Source organism: Ailuropoda melanoleuca, chromosome 6 (genome assembly GCF_002007445.2).
Source record: "Ailuropoda melanoleuca isolate Jingjing chromosome 6, ASM200744v2, whole genome shotgun sequence".
NCBI classification, from domain to species: domain Eukaryota; kingdom Metazoa; phylum Chordata; class Mammalia; order Carnivora; family Ursidae; genus Ailuropoda; species Ailuropoda melanoleuca.
Window position 1 is genome coordinate 61,201,183 of NC_048223.1, and position 19,114 is coordinate 61,220,296.

Consider the following 19,114-nt stretch of genomic DNA (forward strand, 5'->3'; position numbering starts at 1 on the left):
CACCTCCACTGCTTTGCTAGAGGGTAGCCATGGGCAGGTTACTTAGCCTCTTGGCCTCAGTTTCCTTGTTTGTAAAATGAGGATCAGAAGTATGCCTCTACCCTGTGCACTCTCAGTATGAGCTGATGTTGTTACTCACATCCTCAGGAAACTGTCCCTGAGTACTGCTTCCCCTGACTATGCTCTCGTTTTAAGTTCTTTAAGCTGCTGTGACTTGTCATTTCTGTGTGATTTTGATCACTTTTGGTTTCCCTCACTGAACTATAATCTAAAAATTTTTCTTAATTTTTTAAAAGATTTTATTTTTATTTGTGAGAGAGTGAGGAAGCAAGAGAGAGCACAAGCAAGGGGAGCGGCAGGCAGTGGGAGAAGCAGGCTCCCTGCTGAGGAAGGAGCCTGATGCCAGACTCAATCCCAGGACCCAGAGATCATGACCTGAGCCGAAGGCAGGTGCTTAACGAACTGAGCCACCCAGGCGTCCCTGAACTATCATCTTCATATAAAAGGACAAGGGTCATTTTTGGTGTTGAAGACCACTGAGCAGTGAATGCAACATAGTAGATACTCAACAAATATATACTGAATCAACGGTTGTCCACTAATTTTCTTTTTAATCACAACAAATTTGAATGTGTAAATTCTATAGAAAAATTGTAAAATTTCGCATAGGTTAATAAAAGAGTTGAATAGATTAAATTTTGTAAAGTACTCCTCTGCTCATTCATCTGCAGTATTAACAATTCTAATAAAAATCATAGAGTGGGGGCCCCTGGATGGCTCAGTTGGTTAAGCGTCTGACTCTTGATCTCAGCTCAGGTCTTCATCTCAGAGTTGTGAATTCAAGCCCCATGTTGGGCTCCACACCACTGGGTGTGAGGCTACTTAAAAAAAACAACAAGAACAAGTCATAGAGGGACCTTTTTTGTTTTGTAACCTTAACAAAATGAAGTTTATCTGAAAGAAGAATGTTGATCCAAATAGCCAAGAAACTCCTGAAAAAAAGAATGATGAGACTTTGCTTTACATTAAAATGTATGTATTTATTAAAAGGGTACGTTATTGAAACAATGTGATAATGTTGAAGTCAGAATAAGATCATTATAAGGGATTAGTCTAGAAACAACAAAATACAGGTTTATTGTGGAGAATTAAAATTTTAAAGATTAAATTAAAAATCTTATCCAATCTCACTAAGTTTGAATTTAAATAGTGCAGAAGAAATTTAGTCATATGGGGAAGTGTTTATGTTGTTACATTAAAAGAGCAGGTTACAAAACAGTGTATCTCCTTCCATTCTCACAACTTAATGATAACTAGTAGCAAACATATTTTAGCTCCTTCTTTGTGCCAGAAACTGTACCAGATACTTCACTTCTATCTCCTTGTTTAAATCGTCTTGTTTTAATCAACCACTTCTGTGAAGTAGATACTGTTATTGACCCTGTTTTATAAATGAAGAAACCAAAGATTGATGAGGCTAGGTCAGTGGCCAAATGCTAGTAAGTCGTGACAGACAACAGGAATTCAAACCCAGGCCATCTGATTTCAGCATTGTCACTTAATTACATTAGTTACACCAAAATCTTCACAGTGGTTCTCAATGTGTGGTAGTATTCTAAATGACTTCTATTTATGTTTTGTGATTTTTTTATATTTTCTAGAATGAACATGAGTTACTACTGTAATTTTTAAAATGTCAGTGTCCATGTAGATAGGACAGTCATCTCTCAGAGCTATTGTCATTAGATGAAAATAATCTCAAAGATTCCTTTCAAAAAAAAAGTCTCGAAACAGACTTCCATAACTATAATGTAAAGGCAGTGTTCAAATTGATAATTTAATAGGTGGCCCTGAGATAACTGGAAAACAAGACATTCTCCTTTCTATCTTAGGCCAGAAGAGAGCAAATGATCTAAAAATTAGCAAAGGAAATAAATGATCTACAAAAGAAGAGATACAAATGGCCAGTAAACCAAAAGTTTGATCCCAGTAGTGCTATTTTCAGATTAGGAAGAGATTAAAAGAACAGTACTCTGAGGAGAGGGAAACAGTCTTCGACACTGGTAGGTGGGAATTAAGTTGTTTTTACCTACTGGGAGGGAAATGAATGGAAGGTGCAGCATATATGAAAGGTCTTTTCACTGTTTACACCCTTTGCCTCAGCAATTATATTTGTTAGAATTCAATTTAATTGCCAAGTTGGGCGAATTTGCAAAAAGATGGGTCAAGCATACTTATGAAAACCTTTATATTAAGGGGGAAAGGACATCCTAATTACCTAAGGATAGGGGTATGGGTAAGTTTCATGCAAGGGAACGCTGTGCAGCCACTTAAAATTATACAGACAGATATTTACTGAAACTGAAATGAATTCCATGAAGTAGAGGGATTGTTAGAATAACGCCACGTATGTGCAGTGCTCACCGCAGTGCGTAGCATACGTTCTCAGATGTTAGCTTTAAGAAGAAATAGGTTATAAATTAGTGCACATCCAGCTAGCTACCCACAACCACTATTGGTTCTTGACTCTTGTCGGACTAAAGCCTTTCTCGTGGGCCCAGGATTTTCCCCAGTCTGAACACTTGCTTTCCAAGCTCTTATTTTTTATTTTCTAACACCAGCTCCCACCAGCCAGCATGGTCTGCTTGCTGCCTCTTCGCATTTTCTTCCTTTTGTACTTCTGTATGCACTACTCATCCCACCTGGAATACCCATGCCCTTTCTGTACCCCAGTCCAAACCGACCCATCCTCTTAAACCCTGCTTGAGCCTTGTGAAATTTAACCCTTTCAACTTCACTAATTGCTCACCACTCAGTGCTGCTTTGGTATATCAGGTCTGGTCTCTGGTTGTTAAGACAGGCACAAATGAGAATTTATCTCAGTCAGTTTACACAGTCCCTTGAACATAATTTGATGTTCTTTAATGACTGCTGAATTATATCATATCTTTAAAAATAAGTATTATTGAGGGGTGCCTGGCTGGCTCAGTTGGTAGAGCATGTGACTTTCAGTCTCAGGGTCGTGAGTTCAAGTCCCACGTTGGGCATGGAGCCTACTGAAATAAATAAAAGTAAAAATAATTATTGAGACAGAATTCACATAACCTAAAATTATCTGTTTTCCAGTGAACAGTGGCATTGAGTATGGTCACAGTGTCGTACAACCACCCGAAAACATTTCCATCACTACAAAGTAAGCCCCCTTACCCACTCAGCATTTTCTCCCTCTCCCCCCTTCAGCCACCGATGTGCATTCTGTCTCTGTGGACTTACCTATTCTGGTTATTTGTATCAGTGGAATCATACAATAGGTGACCTTTTGTGTCTGGCTTCTTTCACTTTTGTTTTGGAGGTTCTTACAGATTATTTATATTTTTGGGTCCTTTTGTATTGTAATATGTGTCAGTATTTTATTCTTTTTAAAAAATTATCTTTAATATTTGAATATTTCCAAATATAGGCAAGCATTTTAGATATCGCTTAGAGTGAAGTCTCCCAATTTTGAAATTCTGTTAGCGAGCTAAAGTATAAATGTAGATTTATTATTACAGGCGTGAAGTGTTGTACTAATTTGTGATGATTGTAGGACTTCCTTTTTTAAGGCTGAATAATATTCTACTGTATGTATATACCACAATTTGTCCATCATCTGTTGATGGACATTTGAGCTGTTTCCACTGTTTGGTTATTGTAGATAGTGCTTCTGTGAAGATGCATGTACACATCCTTGTTCGAGTCCCTGTTTTTAGTTCTTTGGGGTATACACCTGGGAATGGAATAGTGGGACCACATGGTAATCCTGTGTTCAACTTTTTGATGAGCCACTAAACCGATTTCCACAGCAGCCACACCTCTTTGCATCCTCATCAGCAGTGCACAAAGGGCTCTAATTTCTCTACATCCTTGCCAACACTTGTGATTTCCCATTTTTGAAATAAATATAGCCATCCTTGTGGGCATGAAGTGGTACCTCATTATGGTTTGATTTGCAGTCCCTAATTAACAATGATGTAGAGCATATTTTCATGTACTCAGTGGCCGTTTGTGGATCTTCTTTGGAGAATTGCCTATTCCAGTTCTTTGCCCATCTTAAAAAATTTTTACTTATTCATTTGAGAGAGAGGACAAACAAGGGGAGGGTCAGGGAGGGTCAGAGGGAGAAGCAGACTCTCCGCTGAGCAGGGAGCCCAATGCGGGGCTCGATCCCAGGACCTAGAGATCATGACCTGAGCCAAAGGCAGATGCTTAACCAACTGCGCCACGTAGGCATTCCTCCTTTCCCCGTTTTTTTTTTTTTTTAAAGATTTTATTTATTTGACAGAGATAGAGACAGCCAGTGAGAGAGGGAACACAAGCAGGGAGAGTGGGAGAGGAAGAAGCAGGCTCATAGCAGAGGAGCCTGATGTGGGGCTCGATCCCATAACGCCGGGATCACGCCCTGAGCCGAAGGCAGATGCTTAACCGCTGTGCCACCCAGGCGCCCCCCTTTCCCCATTTTTTAACTGGGTTGTCTTTTTCTTGTTGAAATCAAGAGATATTTATATATTCTGGATACTAGACCCTTAGTACACACCTTTTTTTTTTTTTAAGATTTTATTTTTAAGTAATCTCTATACCCAACGTGGTGCTTGAACCTGTGTTCAAGAGTCGCACGCTCCACCAACTGAGCCAGCCAGGCGTGCCTGTACTTAACTTTTAACATTAGATCTTCCTGTCTTGACTTTGGTCTCCCCTTTGTGATTTTTTTAAATCTCTGGTAAATGCTGCCAGGTAGGAGATGTCTCACAAAGGGATCTGAACAACTACTGTATTAATGACTGGTTGTGAGGATATTTGGAAACCACAGAATGTTACAGAGCTCTGACGTGGAAGGTAGGATGCCCCTTTTAGTGTTTTTTGCTTTGTCCGTGGTTTGGTTTTGTGGATTCTTCACATTATAATTCATAGTTAGACACCAAAGAGCCATAAATATAAGGTGAGGAGAATAACCAGGAATGTTTGCTTTTCAGAGTCCTCCTTTTTGAACTTCCACGACTCAGACTGCGAACCCAAAGGACCACCACCCTGTGACTCATTGCTTTCCCTCAACACTGAAAAGATTCTGGTACGCATCTTCCATACATGCCTTCTGTTTTGTGACCTAGAGCACAATGGTACTGGTTTGAAAAGGCGGAGGTCACCTCTGTTTATCAACTAGGAGTTGGTTCCAGTTGGTTCTACTTGCATAAGATAAAGATAGGTCATCTGGTATTCAGTCACATTGAATTATTATGACTTATGAATTGGATGGTTGATCATTCTAGATCTCGGCCTTTTTACTTTAAAGTTCCAGTGAATAAAGGGGGGAGATCACAGCTGACCCTTATTTCTAGAAACTTCATGTATTTGAAGGTATGATATGATCTTATTTTTCCAGCCTTTGCCTGTGTGGGTATCTTTTATGTTTTTAATTATCAGTACCAGTCAAGCTGCATAGGAGACCTCTCCACTCCAGGGAGGAGTACCTGGTGCTGTGTGACATCTGTCTCTGCCTGTCCATGTTAGCACATGTGCTCCTTCAGCCCTGCTGCCTCGAGGTGGAAGGCTCTGCTTTTTGCTCACACTTAATTCTCTTAAGCTGAGTGGTTCTTTCAGTGCCCAAGATTAACATATTTTTTCTCCAGGCCTTTTCCTTTAACATCCACGTAGATATTGCTTGCTTCTCTCATTTAAAATTTCCCTTTAGGATAGTCTTTCTTTCTCCAGGCGAAGCTTTGCCTTTACATGTAAGAACTACTGAAAATAGGTAGAAATTCCAAGCTAGAGAATGATCAACAAATTTTACCTAACTCGCTGCCTAGTGATCAACTTGATATATGGAAAAACTTGAATTAGACTGGTCTCAAGCCAGAATGGGCTATCTTGTAAGGTAGTGAGTTGGCCATCACTAAAAAATGTTTAAGTAGGAATTGGGTAATCCCCACCTTGGATAGGCGATTAGATTCTTAGAATTGTTAGGGACCTATCTTCTTACAAGAATTCAAATATTTCCTATGTGTTGCATTTCTAGTTTAAGATGGCACTAGCTAGTAACCTATGGGAGAAAGCTCATCAATCTTGGCCTTTCATTTTCCCTAGGTTGAAAATATGGGAATCGGACTATTCATTTCTTCATTAATTCTCCAGATATTTATTTTACATCTATTATGTGCCAGGCGTTGTGCTAAGTAAGTACTGGGAATACCACAGTGAGCCAGCCAGCCCCAGTCCCTACGCTCGTGACTCCTAGTCACTAACCTGATTATTATACACATAAATGTAGAAGTATAGCCAAAGGTCAACATGATCTCCCTTAAATTAGAGGGGATCGAGTAGGACAGCTTTCAGGAATTGAAACGTAAGCAGGGACCTGACGGGTGGGTTGGAGTTAGTCTGCCAGCGAAGTGGGGATGCGTATGTAAACTTCCTTGGTCAGAGCTTCTCGCCACTGTCCACAGAGGATATTGATAGATGCAGTATTAGAAGTGGGAGAGATTCTTTCTGATCAAGAAATCAATTTGTCCATGCTATACTCTCCTGCCCACTTCTGTCAGGTTTTATTTCTAATAAAATAAAAACACTTAGCTCGGATATGCTCTTCAGTATATCTTGATGTTGTTTGGTACATGATTTCTTTTTATGGGACTTCATTTTTGGTCTCTTCCCATATCTTTCTGCACAAAGGCTTGGCAAATGGAAGACTCTCACTGAATACTGGATTTTTTAAGCACTGAAAGCATTATTCATAGACTCCTTTTCTTGGCTGTAAGCAATTTATTAAGCAGAAAAATCTTCGCATCTGTGTGCTTATCTGTGACGGTCTGACAAAGAGGAAAGTCTCGTGCCTGGACACACCCAGGTGTACATACTGTGATGTCTTCACATGTCCTTAAATCTGCCGCTTATTAAAGCTGTCTCTCGAGGATCCCACTCTAAGGCTTCCCATAGCCGTGTGGAAGTTCCAGCTATGGAGCAGAATGAGAAGGAGCCGAAAGAGGATAGAGTTTCTTTCTGTCATCAGGGTTTTACGGGAAGCAATCGAGTGTTAAACATTCCCGTGGTAGTGGGATTTTCAGATGTTTCATTTTGTCTGGAGTCCTGAATGGAATGAGCATTCATCCCGACAGGGGATGCCCTTCTGGCCCATAGCTTCTAACTTGTGTTCTAACCCCAGAGGTAGCTTATTCGTGACCTGTTTTATTTATTCTTTTAATTTAAATTCAATTAGTTAACCTATAGCATATTATTAGTTTCAGAGGTAGATGTCAGTGATTCATCAGTTGCATGTAACACCCAGTGCTCTTTACATCACGTGCCCTCCTTAATGTCCATCTCCGTTACCCCATCCCCCCCACCTCCCCTCCAGCAACCCTCAGTTTGTTGAGGCTCTTATGGTTTGTCTCCCTCTCTGATTTTGTCTTGACCTGTTTTATAGGCATACTAAATACCGTGCTGTATCTAAACATCAGTCTAGATTTTGAGAGTACAGGGAGTATAAGTGAAAGTGCCTTGTTACTGTTATTTGAGTCAGTGAAGCCCAAGGCGCCACAGTTCATTACTGCTCATGAACACCAATCATTAGCTGAATAGCACATATACTAGTTGGAAGAGCATCTCATGTAAAATTATTTGGCTAATACATGCCTGTAGGCATCTGTACTATGCATTTTTAAAAAAGGAACTCAGTTAATTGGGATGTCACTGGGTTCTAATCCTGTGGTTTTGCCAAAAGCCACAAATCTTTAGTCTCTCTCTTAGTTTTTTGCTGTTTCTTTTGTGTGTGCAAGTTTTAATCATGTCTTAGGCGAATCTAGTATGAAGTAGTCACTTTAACGTGCACCCTGTGACTAAGAGTACCACAAGTTAGCATCAACAGTTGAATCTTCTGGCGAAGTGACAGCTGTAGTGTCAGACATGATTTGTCTCCAAGACACTATAGAGCCGTCATTACCCACAGTAGACCAGTACTGCCTATAAAATCACTCTAGTTACTAAGCTAACTTATTTATTTCATTTTCCCCTGGTTTGCACTCTTGTTTTAGCTTTCCTGCCAAATGTGCATATGTCTGTATAATTTCTTCGTAGGCAGATCTACTGCCTTAAGTAGGAGGGAGATGTTCATCATCTGCTGTGCTTTTTTCACTAGAATGTCGTGTTTCTTGGTCAGATTTTGTTGGTCCTTTGGTGGCATTACCTCTGTACAACTTGTAGCTCTTATTTTAAAAATATTTTTAGTTAAAAAACAACGTCCTGTCATCCAGCCTCATTGGAGGACTGTTGGCTAGAATGTGATCTTTGCAACCTGAATGAGGTCATTGAATAGTTTCTGAAAACATGGAGGGAGCATGAAGCAGCCAGCAGGATGGATCCCTATGGAAGTGAAAAGAAACTTGTTCTTAGAAACAGAACCCCTGGGGCACCTGGGTGGCTCAGTCGGTTAAGCTCCGGACTCTGGGTTTCGGCTCAGGTCAGGATCTCAGAGTCATGGGATTGAGCCCCGCATTGAGCTCTGCGCTCAGCTCGGAGTCTGCTTAAGATTCTTTCCCTCCCCCACCCCCTCTGCTGCACTTCCCCCAGCTCGTGCGCTCGCTCTCTCTCTCTTTCTCTCAAATAAATAAATCAATCAAAAAAAGAAAGAAAAGAACCACTAATGATAGGGGAGGAGACAAATCAGTTATACCACAAGCTATGTGTATGAAGTACACAGTTGGTGTTTATTAAAGTGAAGCTTTTCTTGCTTCCATATAAATTAAATGGCACTTTAATTTTTTAAATTGCAGGTCTTCATTGTAAGCTTTATCTTCATTTGCCATAAGCTAAGTCATATGTTTGTTTCTGTTTCAGAGCCAGGCCAAGTCTATTGCAGAACAAAAGAGATTCCCGTTTGCTACAGATAACGACAGCACAAATGAAGAACTAGGTGAGATCTGAATCTGGGAGAGGGGGTATTCCTGGGGCATTTGCCTAGAATTTATGATCTTGGGTAGGGCATTCAACCTTTGTGTGGGTCCGTGTGTTCTATGTCAATATAATACGAAATGGAGACAATACAAGGTCTGCAGGGAATGATTGGTAAGGACCTCGGTGTTTCTCTGGAAATTAACAATTATGGTACCGAGTCCTTAGGAGCACTTATCATTCATTGAAAGGTAACTTGTGAAAGCAGAGGAGACTCCCACCTACTGTAATCTGCTGTGTAATAGAATAGCTAGGTTTAAGTCAGTTTTACCGTGAGTCCCGTCAGTTATTGTTGGGTCTAAGAAAGTGGGTGTAGAAAGTTTGAGTTCATTCAGATCTGCAGAAGGGTCCTGCAGTTTGGCTTATTGGGAGCCTGTTTTCAAATAGGCTGGTTCCACTAGGGTCTGATAGGCTCATTGTCAAGTCAGCTTGCTGTTGAAGGAGTGGAAACAAAATTGAATACAGGACTGAACAGGGCAGCTGGACAGACTTCACAGAAGCCTGTGCTCCTGCCTGTGCCTGGTGGCCTAAAGTGCCTTCGGAAATGTTTTTCTAATTTACATAGAACTATTGTATCATTTGTAGCTGTGTTCATTGTACCTTAAGACAGAGCACCTTGGGACGCCTGGCTGGCTTAGTCGGTAGATCTCACGACTCCTTACCTTGGGGTCGTGAGTTCAAGCCCCACATTGGGCCTAGAGCTTACTTAAATAAAATACTGAGTACTTCTTATATTGGCTCCTTTGCTCTGTTAGTGCAGATAAGAGTTGACTATTTTGAAAGTATTAATCACTTTTTGGTGATATTCTTTGAGTAGGTTTTGAGAATTACCTGTTAAGAAATCAGATTTGGTCTTTTCTGGGGTCCTTGGGTTCTGATCAGCCCCGTATTCATTTATTAAGTCATGAATTAAGGGCCCAGGATGTGCCAGGCCTGTTCTATGCTCTAAGACTAATCCTACTAGACCTCTATGCCCTGAGCTGGCTTAGGATCTTTCATATTACAGTATTTTTTCCTTGGAAGAGCAGCTTCTGTGAACACATGTGTTGCTGGGAGATGTGGAATTGCTGAGCGGTAATGATTTCTGTGAGAATTCCAGTGTTTTCTTTATGTCTTTGGACTGCCATAACAAAATTTAGATCTTAATAGTTATTTATAGTTTTGCAAGATTTGGATTTTTTTTTTAATGGATAGTTTTGGGTTTTTTCTCAAAAAAGTGTTTACTTTTAGATAGAAAGATTTGAGAGCTGCATTTGATTTTATGTAGTGGAGTTCAGCAGCCTAGTCATGGAGAACAATTTAAACATGATCCTAAGTACAGTCATATTTATCTCTTAAAACTGTATCCACTTTTACAGGTCACTTATTCATTTGTTCATTCCACAGATATTTACTGGTTGTGGGGAGAGACATAGGAAATTCTGAAACTTTAGATCTGAAAGAAATGTTAGAAGATGTTCTACAGGCTTGTTAAGCAAGACCCAGAGAGTAGGGAGAAGTGGCTGAGGTCCCCATGATCACACTGCTGGTGGCTGGCAGAGCCAAAACCCAAGCCCAGATCTTGGCTTTCTGATATATCGCCATCTTCCTGCCTTCAGAGAAGGACAAATTTATGTTTCCATCCCCGTTCATGTAATCATCCAGAAATTCAAACCATTTTTGCAGTCCAGCCCAATACACAGCAGTTTTGGTACAGCCTTGATTTATTTCAGGGGAGTGTGTTAGGGTGGGTCTCAGAGCAGGCAGCCTGGATCCTTTGTCTTACCGTATACTGTCTTTGGACAGTTTGTTCAACTGCACTATGCTTCATCTCCTTGTCTTTGAACGGGGATAATAACTGTACCTGCCTCATCGTGATCGAGGAGTAAATGAGTTAATACATGGAAATGTACAGAGTGCCATGCACATAGCCGTCACTGTTGTTCTTACTGCTAATACTCCTGGCCTCTCCCCAAAGGTGTCTCTGCTTATCTTGTTAGCTGATGCATCTGAATGTATCCATTCTTATTCTTCCAATTATGAGTTTGACCTTAATTTATCTTTTCAAAGGAATTACGACAAACCAGCCCTCTTTATTTTGACAAATGCCCCCAAAGCTATTGTCTTATTATGACACTTAGTGCTTTTGAAGTTTACTTTTCTCAGGTTAGTTATGGGGACACTCTAAGTCTCTTTCTACATTGAGTGTTTTTACTACTTTTAACTCTCAGGAAATTTCAGCTCTTCACAACAGTAAAACTTGTAGTGGTCTGTCTCCTTGAATACCTCTAGGATTGGAGCATTGTAATAAAGCTTTTTTGCAAAGAAATATGATCAAAATAGTATTGTGTTGAGTGAGGAATAGTTTTTTCAGGGATATTTGGGGATTTAGGGCAAACTTTATACATGAAATGTAATCTAGACTATCAATAATTTATTGCATTTTGGACAGGTGAAAAAATTTAGTCCAAGTATTGCCTTGTATTAAGAGGTTGTCATGGCTCTAATTTCAAAATATCAATTACCGACACAGTTTGATCAGAAACTACGTGTTCATCTTTAGTGTATATTTTGAGTAGTGTTTTGACTGTATTTTGAGCAGAAGAGGTAGGAAAAAGACTACTGTTGCATTGCAGTGGTGTGAATTAAGCATTCTATTAATATATATTAATTGGAGCCTGTGCTTTTGTTCTTACTCAGTAACTGGCAGTAAGTTCAGCACCCCCCAGGGATTGAGATTTTTGAGGCTATTTGGGTATTTCTCATAACTTTCACAGTAAAATCACATTGCCATGTTATGTGGGCTTTATTCAGGCTCATTACTAGCTCTTCTGATGTGTTGACAGGAAACATCATAAAGGTTATTCATATTTGAAAATGAGTGATGGGCCTAGAAAAAGATAATTACTTCTTATAGGCAATGTTTTATGGATGGCTTTAATAATTTAAATCTTGAGAGTGCTGGAAGGCTGATACCAGGTGCCGAATGGTGGAAGAATTCAGATACATCTTATTAACTTGCAGGTTTTCTTTAACTGCTTCTGGTCCCCAGAGCTGCCTGTTAGGACTCAGCCAAGAATTTAGTTACTGATTCCACTCGGAGATCCTTCATTCTTTCCTTTAATATTTTTGTATTTTGTTTCATAGCTATTGCCTATGTGTTGATTGGCAGTGGACTCTATGATGAAGCGATAAGACATTTTTCAACAATGCTTCAGGTAATTTTTCTCCTTAATTATGAAATTTCAAGTTAGTCATGACAGAAATCTGGACTTATGTGTAGCTAAGGCGCTGCAGGAATGCGTTGCTTTTAGGATCATATAAGAGTGAAGGAAATCAGTCCCAACTGAGCACTGTCTTGGAGTAGGCCTTGAAACAACGCTCTCATTTAATCTTTGCAGTATTAACTTTGTTTTAAATGAGGAAAGTGAGATCAAAAGAGGTCAAACAGTGGCTCACAGTCTCCCCACCATTAGCTGGAAGACGTGGGACTCAAATGCAGTTTAAAAGAAAAAAAAACTAGCTTTAGTTCACTTTCCTCTCTACCATGCTATCTCCCAGAAGATGTGGATGCTGGAAATTCTTGGGCGTCCATATGTTCACTTTCCATGTAGGAGCTGATCTGCATGGTTCCACTCGTGGATTTATTTCTCGCCACAAAGTGTAATTGTGGGACTCTTCAGTGGAAGTACTAAGCCTTTTCTGATTGATGGCCATATTAAAATCTGGCTAAGATAAAAGGCTTGAACAAACATCTAAGAGTTGCAAGGGAGACCCGTAATGCAGCCTTACATTGTTGGCCTTATATCCCTTATCTTTATTTAAGTGCTCTTGCGGTGCTGACCATTATTGATAGTTGTCGATGTGTCTGTGCAGTAGACTACAGTGAAGAAATGTGGTCTTTAGAGTTGAAGATGCCCATGTTCTACTCCCCCTTGCTCCTGGCTAGCAAGTTATTTTACCTCCTGGCTCATGGACATAATAACCATAACCTCCAAAAATATTCTTGTTAGGTTTTTTTTTTTTTTTTAAAGACTTTATTTTTTTATTTGACAGAGAGAGAGGCAGTGAGAGAGGGAACACAAGCAGGGGGAATGGGAGAGGGAGAAGCAGGCCTCCCGCTGAGCAGGGAGCCCGATGCGGGGCTTGATTTCAGAATGCTGGGATCATGACCAGAGCTGAAGGCAGACGCTTAATGACTGAGCCACCCAGGCGCCCCTTCTTGTTAGGTTTAAATGAAATATTCTATAAAGTCCTTAGTACCCATTGCCTGGCACATAATAAGTGATCAGTTAATTTTAGCTTCTCAAAGCACCATTCTAGCATATTCCTAGTTATAGAACAAACAGATAATTTACAATCCAGCAGGTAAACTTCGTTTTAAATATCAATTTTGAAATTTGTGTTTTACTTTTTTTCTTCTTTAAACATAGAATTAATTATATTGATAATTCTGTCTTCATTCTCAAAAAAGTCACAGAGATATTTTTAGTGATTACTTTGAAGTCCTCAGATCCACCCAGTTGTGTGTTTGAGTGCTCATATGGAATGACAGTCTTAAGTGGTGTTTAAAGTATGAAGGGTAGATTATTAGTAGTTTTGCAAATCGCCTTTCTGGTAGACATTGCAGTATTTAAAAAGGTAAGCAAGCACTTCATACAGTTAACACTTGACCCTGGTTTGCAAGGGAGGTTTTGGTGCATTTATAGGAGGAATGTTGGTTAATCTATGGTAACTAATAGCAGAAAACAGTGAGAGCTTGAAGATATTACCAATGCATTCAACTTTTTGAAAAATACTATTGTCGTAGTTGAAAGCAATATAAAAATGTTAAAGAAAGAACTCTAAATAATAAAAAATTTCCTAATTCTGCCACTCTACCATTATTGAAATTTTTTGCTTACAACCCTTTCAAAGTTTGCATTTGTTTTATAATCTGAATATGTCTACTATTTTGTATTACTTTTCCACTGAATTTTATACTGTAAGTGTGTTTCAGTATTTCTCTCTAATCTTATGCTTTTAATGGCTCTATACTCTCCCTCACGTTGTCCATTTATTGTTGTAAAACTCCTTTCTCTTGCAACTGCATTCAGAAAGTAGATCAAAATTTCTCTCTTTGTGCCAAGAAAAGGTCTTAATATTGAAATCTGATTGAGCACGCTCATCACCTGCAGTATAATGGGTTGCTCTCAAGTGGGACATTTTTCTTTGAGAATATGCAGTTTCTAAGGTGGGACTCCTTTTCTGTGGATTCAGGCTGTTCATGGGGCAGGAACAGAGAATGGGGAGCAGTAGAAGTTCCAGTACTTCTGGCCCACAGAAGACAGAGCTGGGTGACCATTTATAACATATTTTTATACAGGAACAGGAGCTCCTTTGGCTTTCCTGCGGGTGCTTTTCTTGGTGATTTCTGTCTTCTCTCCCTTTATTTTGGTGCTTCCCAGCATTTTCCACATCATGACACAGGTGGAAAACCCTGTTTGCATGACCCACGGGAGTAAACAGAAGCAAATTTAGAGGCATCCGGTGGGGCTCAGTGAAAATTTGTCACATTTTCCTTGTGTTACGTAACTATGATAAATACAGGGATATAATGATTGATAAAAAATGCTGAAATNGTGTTCCCTCTCTCGCTGGCTGTCTCTATCTCTGTCAAATAAATAAATAAAATCTTTAAAAAAAAATGCTGAAATTCTTATTAAAAAATTCTTTTCTAAAAATTATTTTTTAGATTTTTATTTATTTATTTGAGAGAGAGAAAAAGAGGAAGCACGAGTGGGGGAAGGACAGAGGGAGAGGGAGAAGCAGACTCCCTGCTGAGTGAGGAGCCTGACGTGGGGCTTGATCCCAGGACCCTGGGATCACAACCCGAGCCGAAAGCAGACGCTTAACTGACGGAGCCACGCAGGTGCCCCTGTTCAAAAATTTTAATAAGAAGCTCAGTCCTGCTTTTCCAGATAAAACTTTTCCATGTTAGGTTTTATATTTGAAAGTGATGCACATGATTCCTATTTAAGAGCTTTTCGTTATTTTCTTCAAATTCTTGATAGCCGAACTCATCAAGAAACTGCACAAGTAGGGGGTAGCCAGTATCCAAAGAAGAGTTAGCGCTCTTTCCGCAATTGACTAAAACTTCTTTTCGTACCATGAATCAGAATTCGCAGAAGTCAGCCTCTTCAAATTGTATTTTAAAAACATGATCTTTCTTTAAATCTAACTGCTCTTCCTTTTCTTTTACTGGCGAATGTAGTGGCACTGTTTCTTGCGGTAATGACATTGGTTTTTGTCCCAGCAATGCTTTTCCATGGCCAGGGTTCAGGAGGGCGGTTTGCTCACCCCTGCTGTGTGGCTGCCACCCTGCCGCCCTTCCCTCTCCACGCTGGGACCGGCCTGAGTATGGCCGCAGAACCTGCCGCTGGGCGTTCACCTGTTCCTTGCAGGGCCCTCCACACCTGCAGAAACTCTGTATCTGTAAGCCAGCCAATGGCCTCTAGCAACTCTGCAGTGGCAGCTCCTGGCACACAAACTTTTCAGGGTTTTTGAATTCGTGAGCACTTGACAAAACTTTTCTTTTGGACAGCCCGGGACTTCCAGTATGCAGCAGCAGAGTGTGGAATCTGATTCCATTCCTAGGAAGCTGAAAACAAATGACACCATGAGAGCTTGATTGTATTAGAGTCACCATTTTTATAACATCGTGTAATGTGACATTGGGATCTGCGCATGAGGACTGCTTACATTCCGAAATGACCTTTTGATGTAAAGCTTTGAAACCTTCCTTTTGTCTTAGCTGTACCACGAGGAGCAAACTTAGGTGATATTTCCATGGTCTCTGTTGTTGTGAGGTGTGTGTTTGAGTAGGTATTTAACTACGGGATAGTTGGTACATCTATGAAGGAAAGAAGTGCTCCTCAGGGTTTCTAACTGAACACAGTTTCAAAGCTTAATGGAGCTGTCAGACTGCATTGAAAACTCTTGATTTAAAAGCTTGTGCATTCGTGTTGGCTGTACATCAGCGTCCTTCCTCCCGTGTCAGTGCATCGGTGACAGTGCTCTTGGAAAGTGGAACCATTCCCCAGCTGCCATGCTTCTTTGGTCCCCTTCCAGGGCTCAGAAACATGAGTATTGCAAAAATCGAATAAGATCTTTATTATTAATTGTGTGACCTTGAGCTTATCTGATTCGGGTAGAACTGAATTCATAAAAATGTTTGTTTCTTATTTTACATTAGCAGACAAAGTGTGAAACATGACTATGCATACCATTTGTAAACATCCTTCTCGTAATTAGGTACATGGGTCTGCCACTTGGGCAAAACGGAATCCTCATTACATTGCCGTGCGGTTAATTTTTTTTTACTTAATTTGTCTTCAATCCAGTGACTTTTGAATTCTAATCAAAAAGCCAGCCTTGGTGGTGGAAAAATAAATATTTATAAAATTTAAAGTCACTATATAAATGGTATAATGAGGTTAGGAAATTAGACCTTTTTGGATGTGAAAAGATCGATGTCTTGGGAATCGAGACATCTAAGTGTACATGACTCCAGTAAGGTGACTGTCTTATTATACCATGATTTTGCATTTGCATAAAGTAAGTAATATTGGAAGATTGAAATACTAGTTTTCCTTCAAATCGTTTAAAATTCTGAACACTTTATAAAATGTAAATATTATTAGTCTTATATACTCAGACATATTTTGAAAAATGAATATTCTGAGCCTAATTTGCTGTTAGAAATAGACATTGGCTTTATTTGAAAATGTAATTCATTATGACATTTCTTTTTTTTTTTTTTTTAAAGATTTTATTTATTTATTCGACAGAGATAGAGACAGCCAGCGAGAGAGGGAACACAAGCAGGGAGAGTGGGAGAGGAAAGAAGCAGGCTCATAGCAGAGGAGCCTGATGTGGGGCTCGATCCCATAACACCAGGATCACGCCCTGAGCCGAAGGCAGACGCCCAACCACTATGCCACCCAGGCGCCCCACATTATGACATTTCATAAAGAGTCTTGACTTCTTGTTAACATCCAAAGCCAATGATAGAATAATAAAGCTATATCAATCAAGAAAAGTAATCAAATGCATCATTTACCTTTAGGAAATCTTAATGCTAGATTATAACTGAGATAACAACCACAATGGTCCTTTACAGATTCACCTATTTAGGCTTTCTGTGTTTAATTTATTCTTTCTTTTTAGAATTTTTTTTCAACAGCATAGAAGGATATATCATTACTGTTGTTGTTAAATAATAGATTTATTTCTTTTCTTGATTCTGTCACTGGCAGAATGGAAAATCCCGGCTGTGGTCATGGTGAGACCATGTGGGGGATCCAGAGGGAGGGCTGGGGAGGCCCCGTAGGGCCACCATAGCGCTCTCTGCCAGCAGGGGCCGCACGTAAAATCCTCAGAGCCAAAATAATGATTGCTGAATGCAGGAAGTTGTCAGTGTTCAGATATTTTAACTGTTGCAAACTTTTGAATGGCTGTTTGTTAAAAGTTTCACATTTTGTATTGCCATAAACACGGTACAGCTGCCACAGCAGGCGGCCCACCTGAAGCCACCCCTGAGGCACATCGTCATACAGCTTTGCCTTCCTGACCGCTGGATCTGGCTTTTTACCAATGACTACCCTAGTGTTTCCGCCCAGCTCGTCCGCTTGCTTCCCTTATGAGAAGAGGCCAGGCTGAGCTGGCTTTGATCTGATGTCTTTAATATGCATCGAGATCTTCTTAGCTGCCTAGGACATGGCCAGGGTTTGTGGCTGGCTAATAACTGATATAGTAAGACTTATGTGTCAGGCACTGTGCTAGAGGCCACAGAGCCAAACATGACAAGACATTCCCTCGATATTGTGTGCCCGTGGGTGACAAATGTGCAAATGCAAAATAATAAGAGAATTACTTTAATGGAGTTATATCCATGAAGAGGTTCCAGCTCGACTGCACGCTCTCCCCAGATCCCTCCACATACCCCGACCCCTCACTGAGAAAGGATCCTGAGTCGTGTTCCAGTGTTGCCTGGATCAGTGTGGCACCCTCTCCACAGGGCTACATGAGTCCACTCACTGCTCCTCACATCTGTGTGCTTCCTTCAGCACCAGCTCTATCTGGAAACCTCCCAAGTACCTCTGGCGTCCATCTGCTTCTCCTGGCTCTGTTCACACCACAGCCAAGCCATGATATCTGCCAGATGACTGGCATCCGTGGTTTCCTGGCTTCTCACTTCATACCCTCCACACATATGTATGCCATCCATACATGTGCACTTTAAACACACACATACTTTGCTGTTGCTTGTAGGTTAAAGATTAAAATCCTTACTGAGGTCCCTGCCTACCTCTCCAGCCTTATCTTGGAGCAGATGCTATGCTCCCTGCTTGCCTTGGGGCCTCCTCTGCCTGGACCAGCTGCTCTGAGATTCCCACACTCCCTGACGCAGTTCAGCTCAAGTACTCTTCCTCAGGGAAGCCTTCCTAACCATGTCTATCTTTATGCATTTTCCAAAAGCACCATTTACTACTACAGCGCTTACTGAATATGTAACTTTACATTTATGTTTGTGATTCTTTGGCTACACTCCAAGAAGGCCAGAGTCTTGCCTTCTGTCTTGTTTTTGCTTACTACAGTATTTCTAGCACATGGAACCGGACATAGCTAATAGCTGGACCTAAGTAAATATTTGTTGACTGAGTCACTAATGTCCATACAACATGTAGTAGGAACTGAGGCTTATTTATTTTCCAGGGGAGTCTGGAAGGAGTCAGAGGAGAGAGAGCGTTGGAGCTGAGGCAGTGGGTGGGCGTTCCAGGCAGGTGGGCTAACATCTGCAATGCCCTGAGCTTGGGAGAGCTTGTGTCTAGAGAACTATGAAGTAATGCTGATTTCTAGAGTATGAATTACGGTTGGAAGATGGAAGGTGATGAGACTCAACAGTAAGGAAAATGATTGTTATTTTCTTCAAAAGCATTTAGATGTTACCTCATTGTTTTTCCAATTGTGGTTGCAACGTTTTAGTAGGGACTGAAATTGATTGGCAAGTGAAGACTAGCACTTTTTAAAAAGTGAAATACACTAGAATAGAAAATAGGTTGCATTATAAATAGTAAGACTAGGTTTGACTTCGTGCAACTTTTATTTCTGATGAGTG

At 40.4% G+C, this 19,114-nt stretch overlaps 1 protein-coding gene and 1 non-coding gene across 7 annotated transcripts in view; both read left to right on the forward strand.

Moving 5' to 3' along the window:
* The window catches only part of TTC13 (tetratricopeptide repeat domain 13), a 79,166-nt gene that overhangs the window by 12,195 nt on the left and 47,857 nt on the right, over positions 1 to 19,114 (forward strand). For all 6 annotated transcript variants that reach the window (XR_004626124.1, XM_034662518.1, XM_034662519.1 and 3 more), the window contains exons 2-4: positions 5,010 to 5,104; positions 8,863 to 8,938; positions 12,103 to 12,173. Coding sequence is in view for 5 of the 6 variants with exons in the window: in XM_034662518.1 (XP_034518409.1) it covers positions 5,010 to 5,104; positions 8,863 to 8,938; positions 12,103 to 12,173 (242 nt within the window). In the remaining variant the exon portion in view is untranslated. The remainder of the gene's footprint in view (positions 1 to 5,009; positions 5,105 to 8,862; positions 8,939 to 12,102; positions 12,174 to 19,114) is intronic.
* TRNAE-UUC lies at positions 2,975 to 3,047 on the forward strand. The gene has a single exon. It is a non-coding gene; the product is annotated as a tRNA-Glu (tRNA).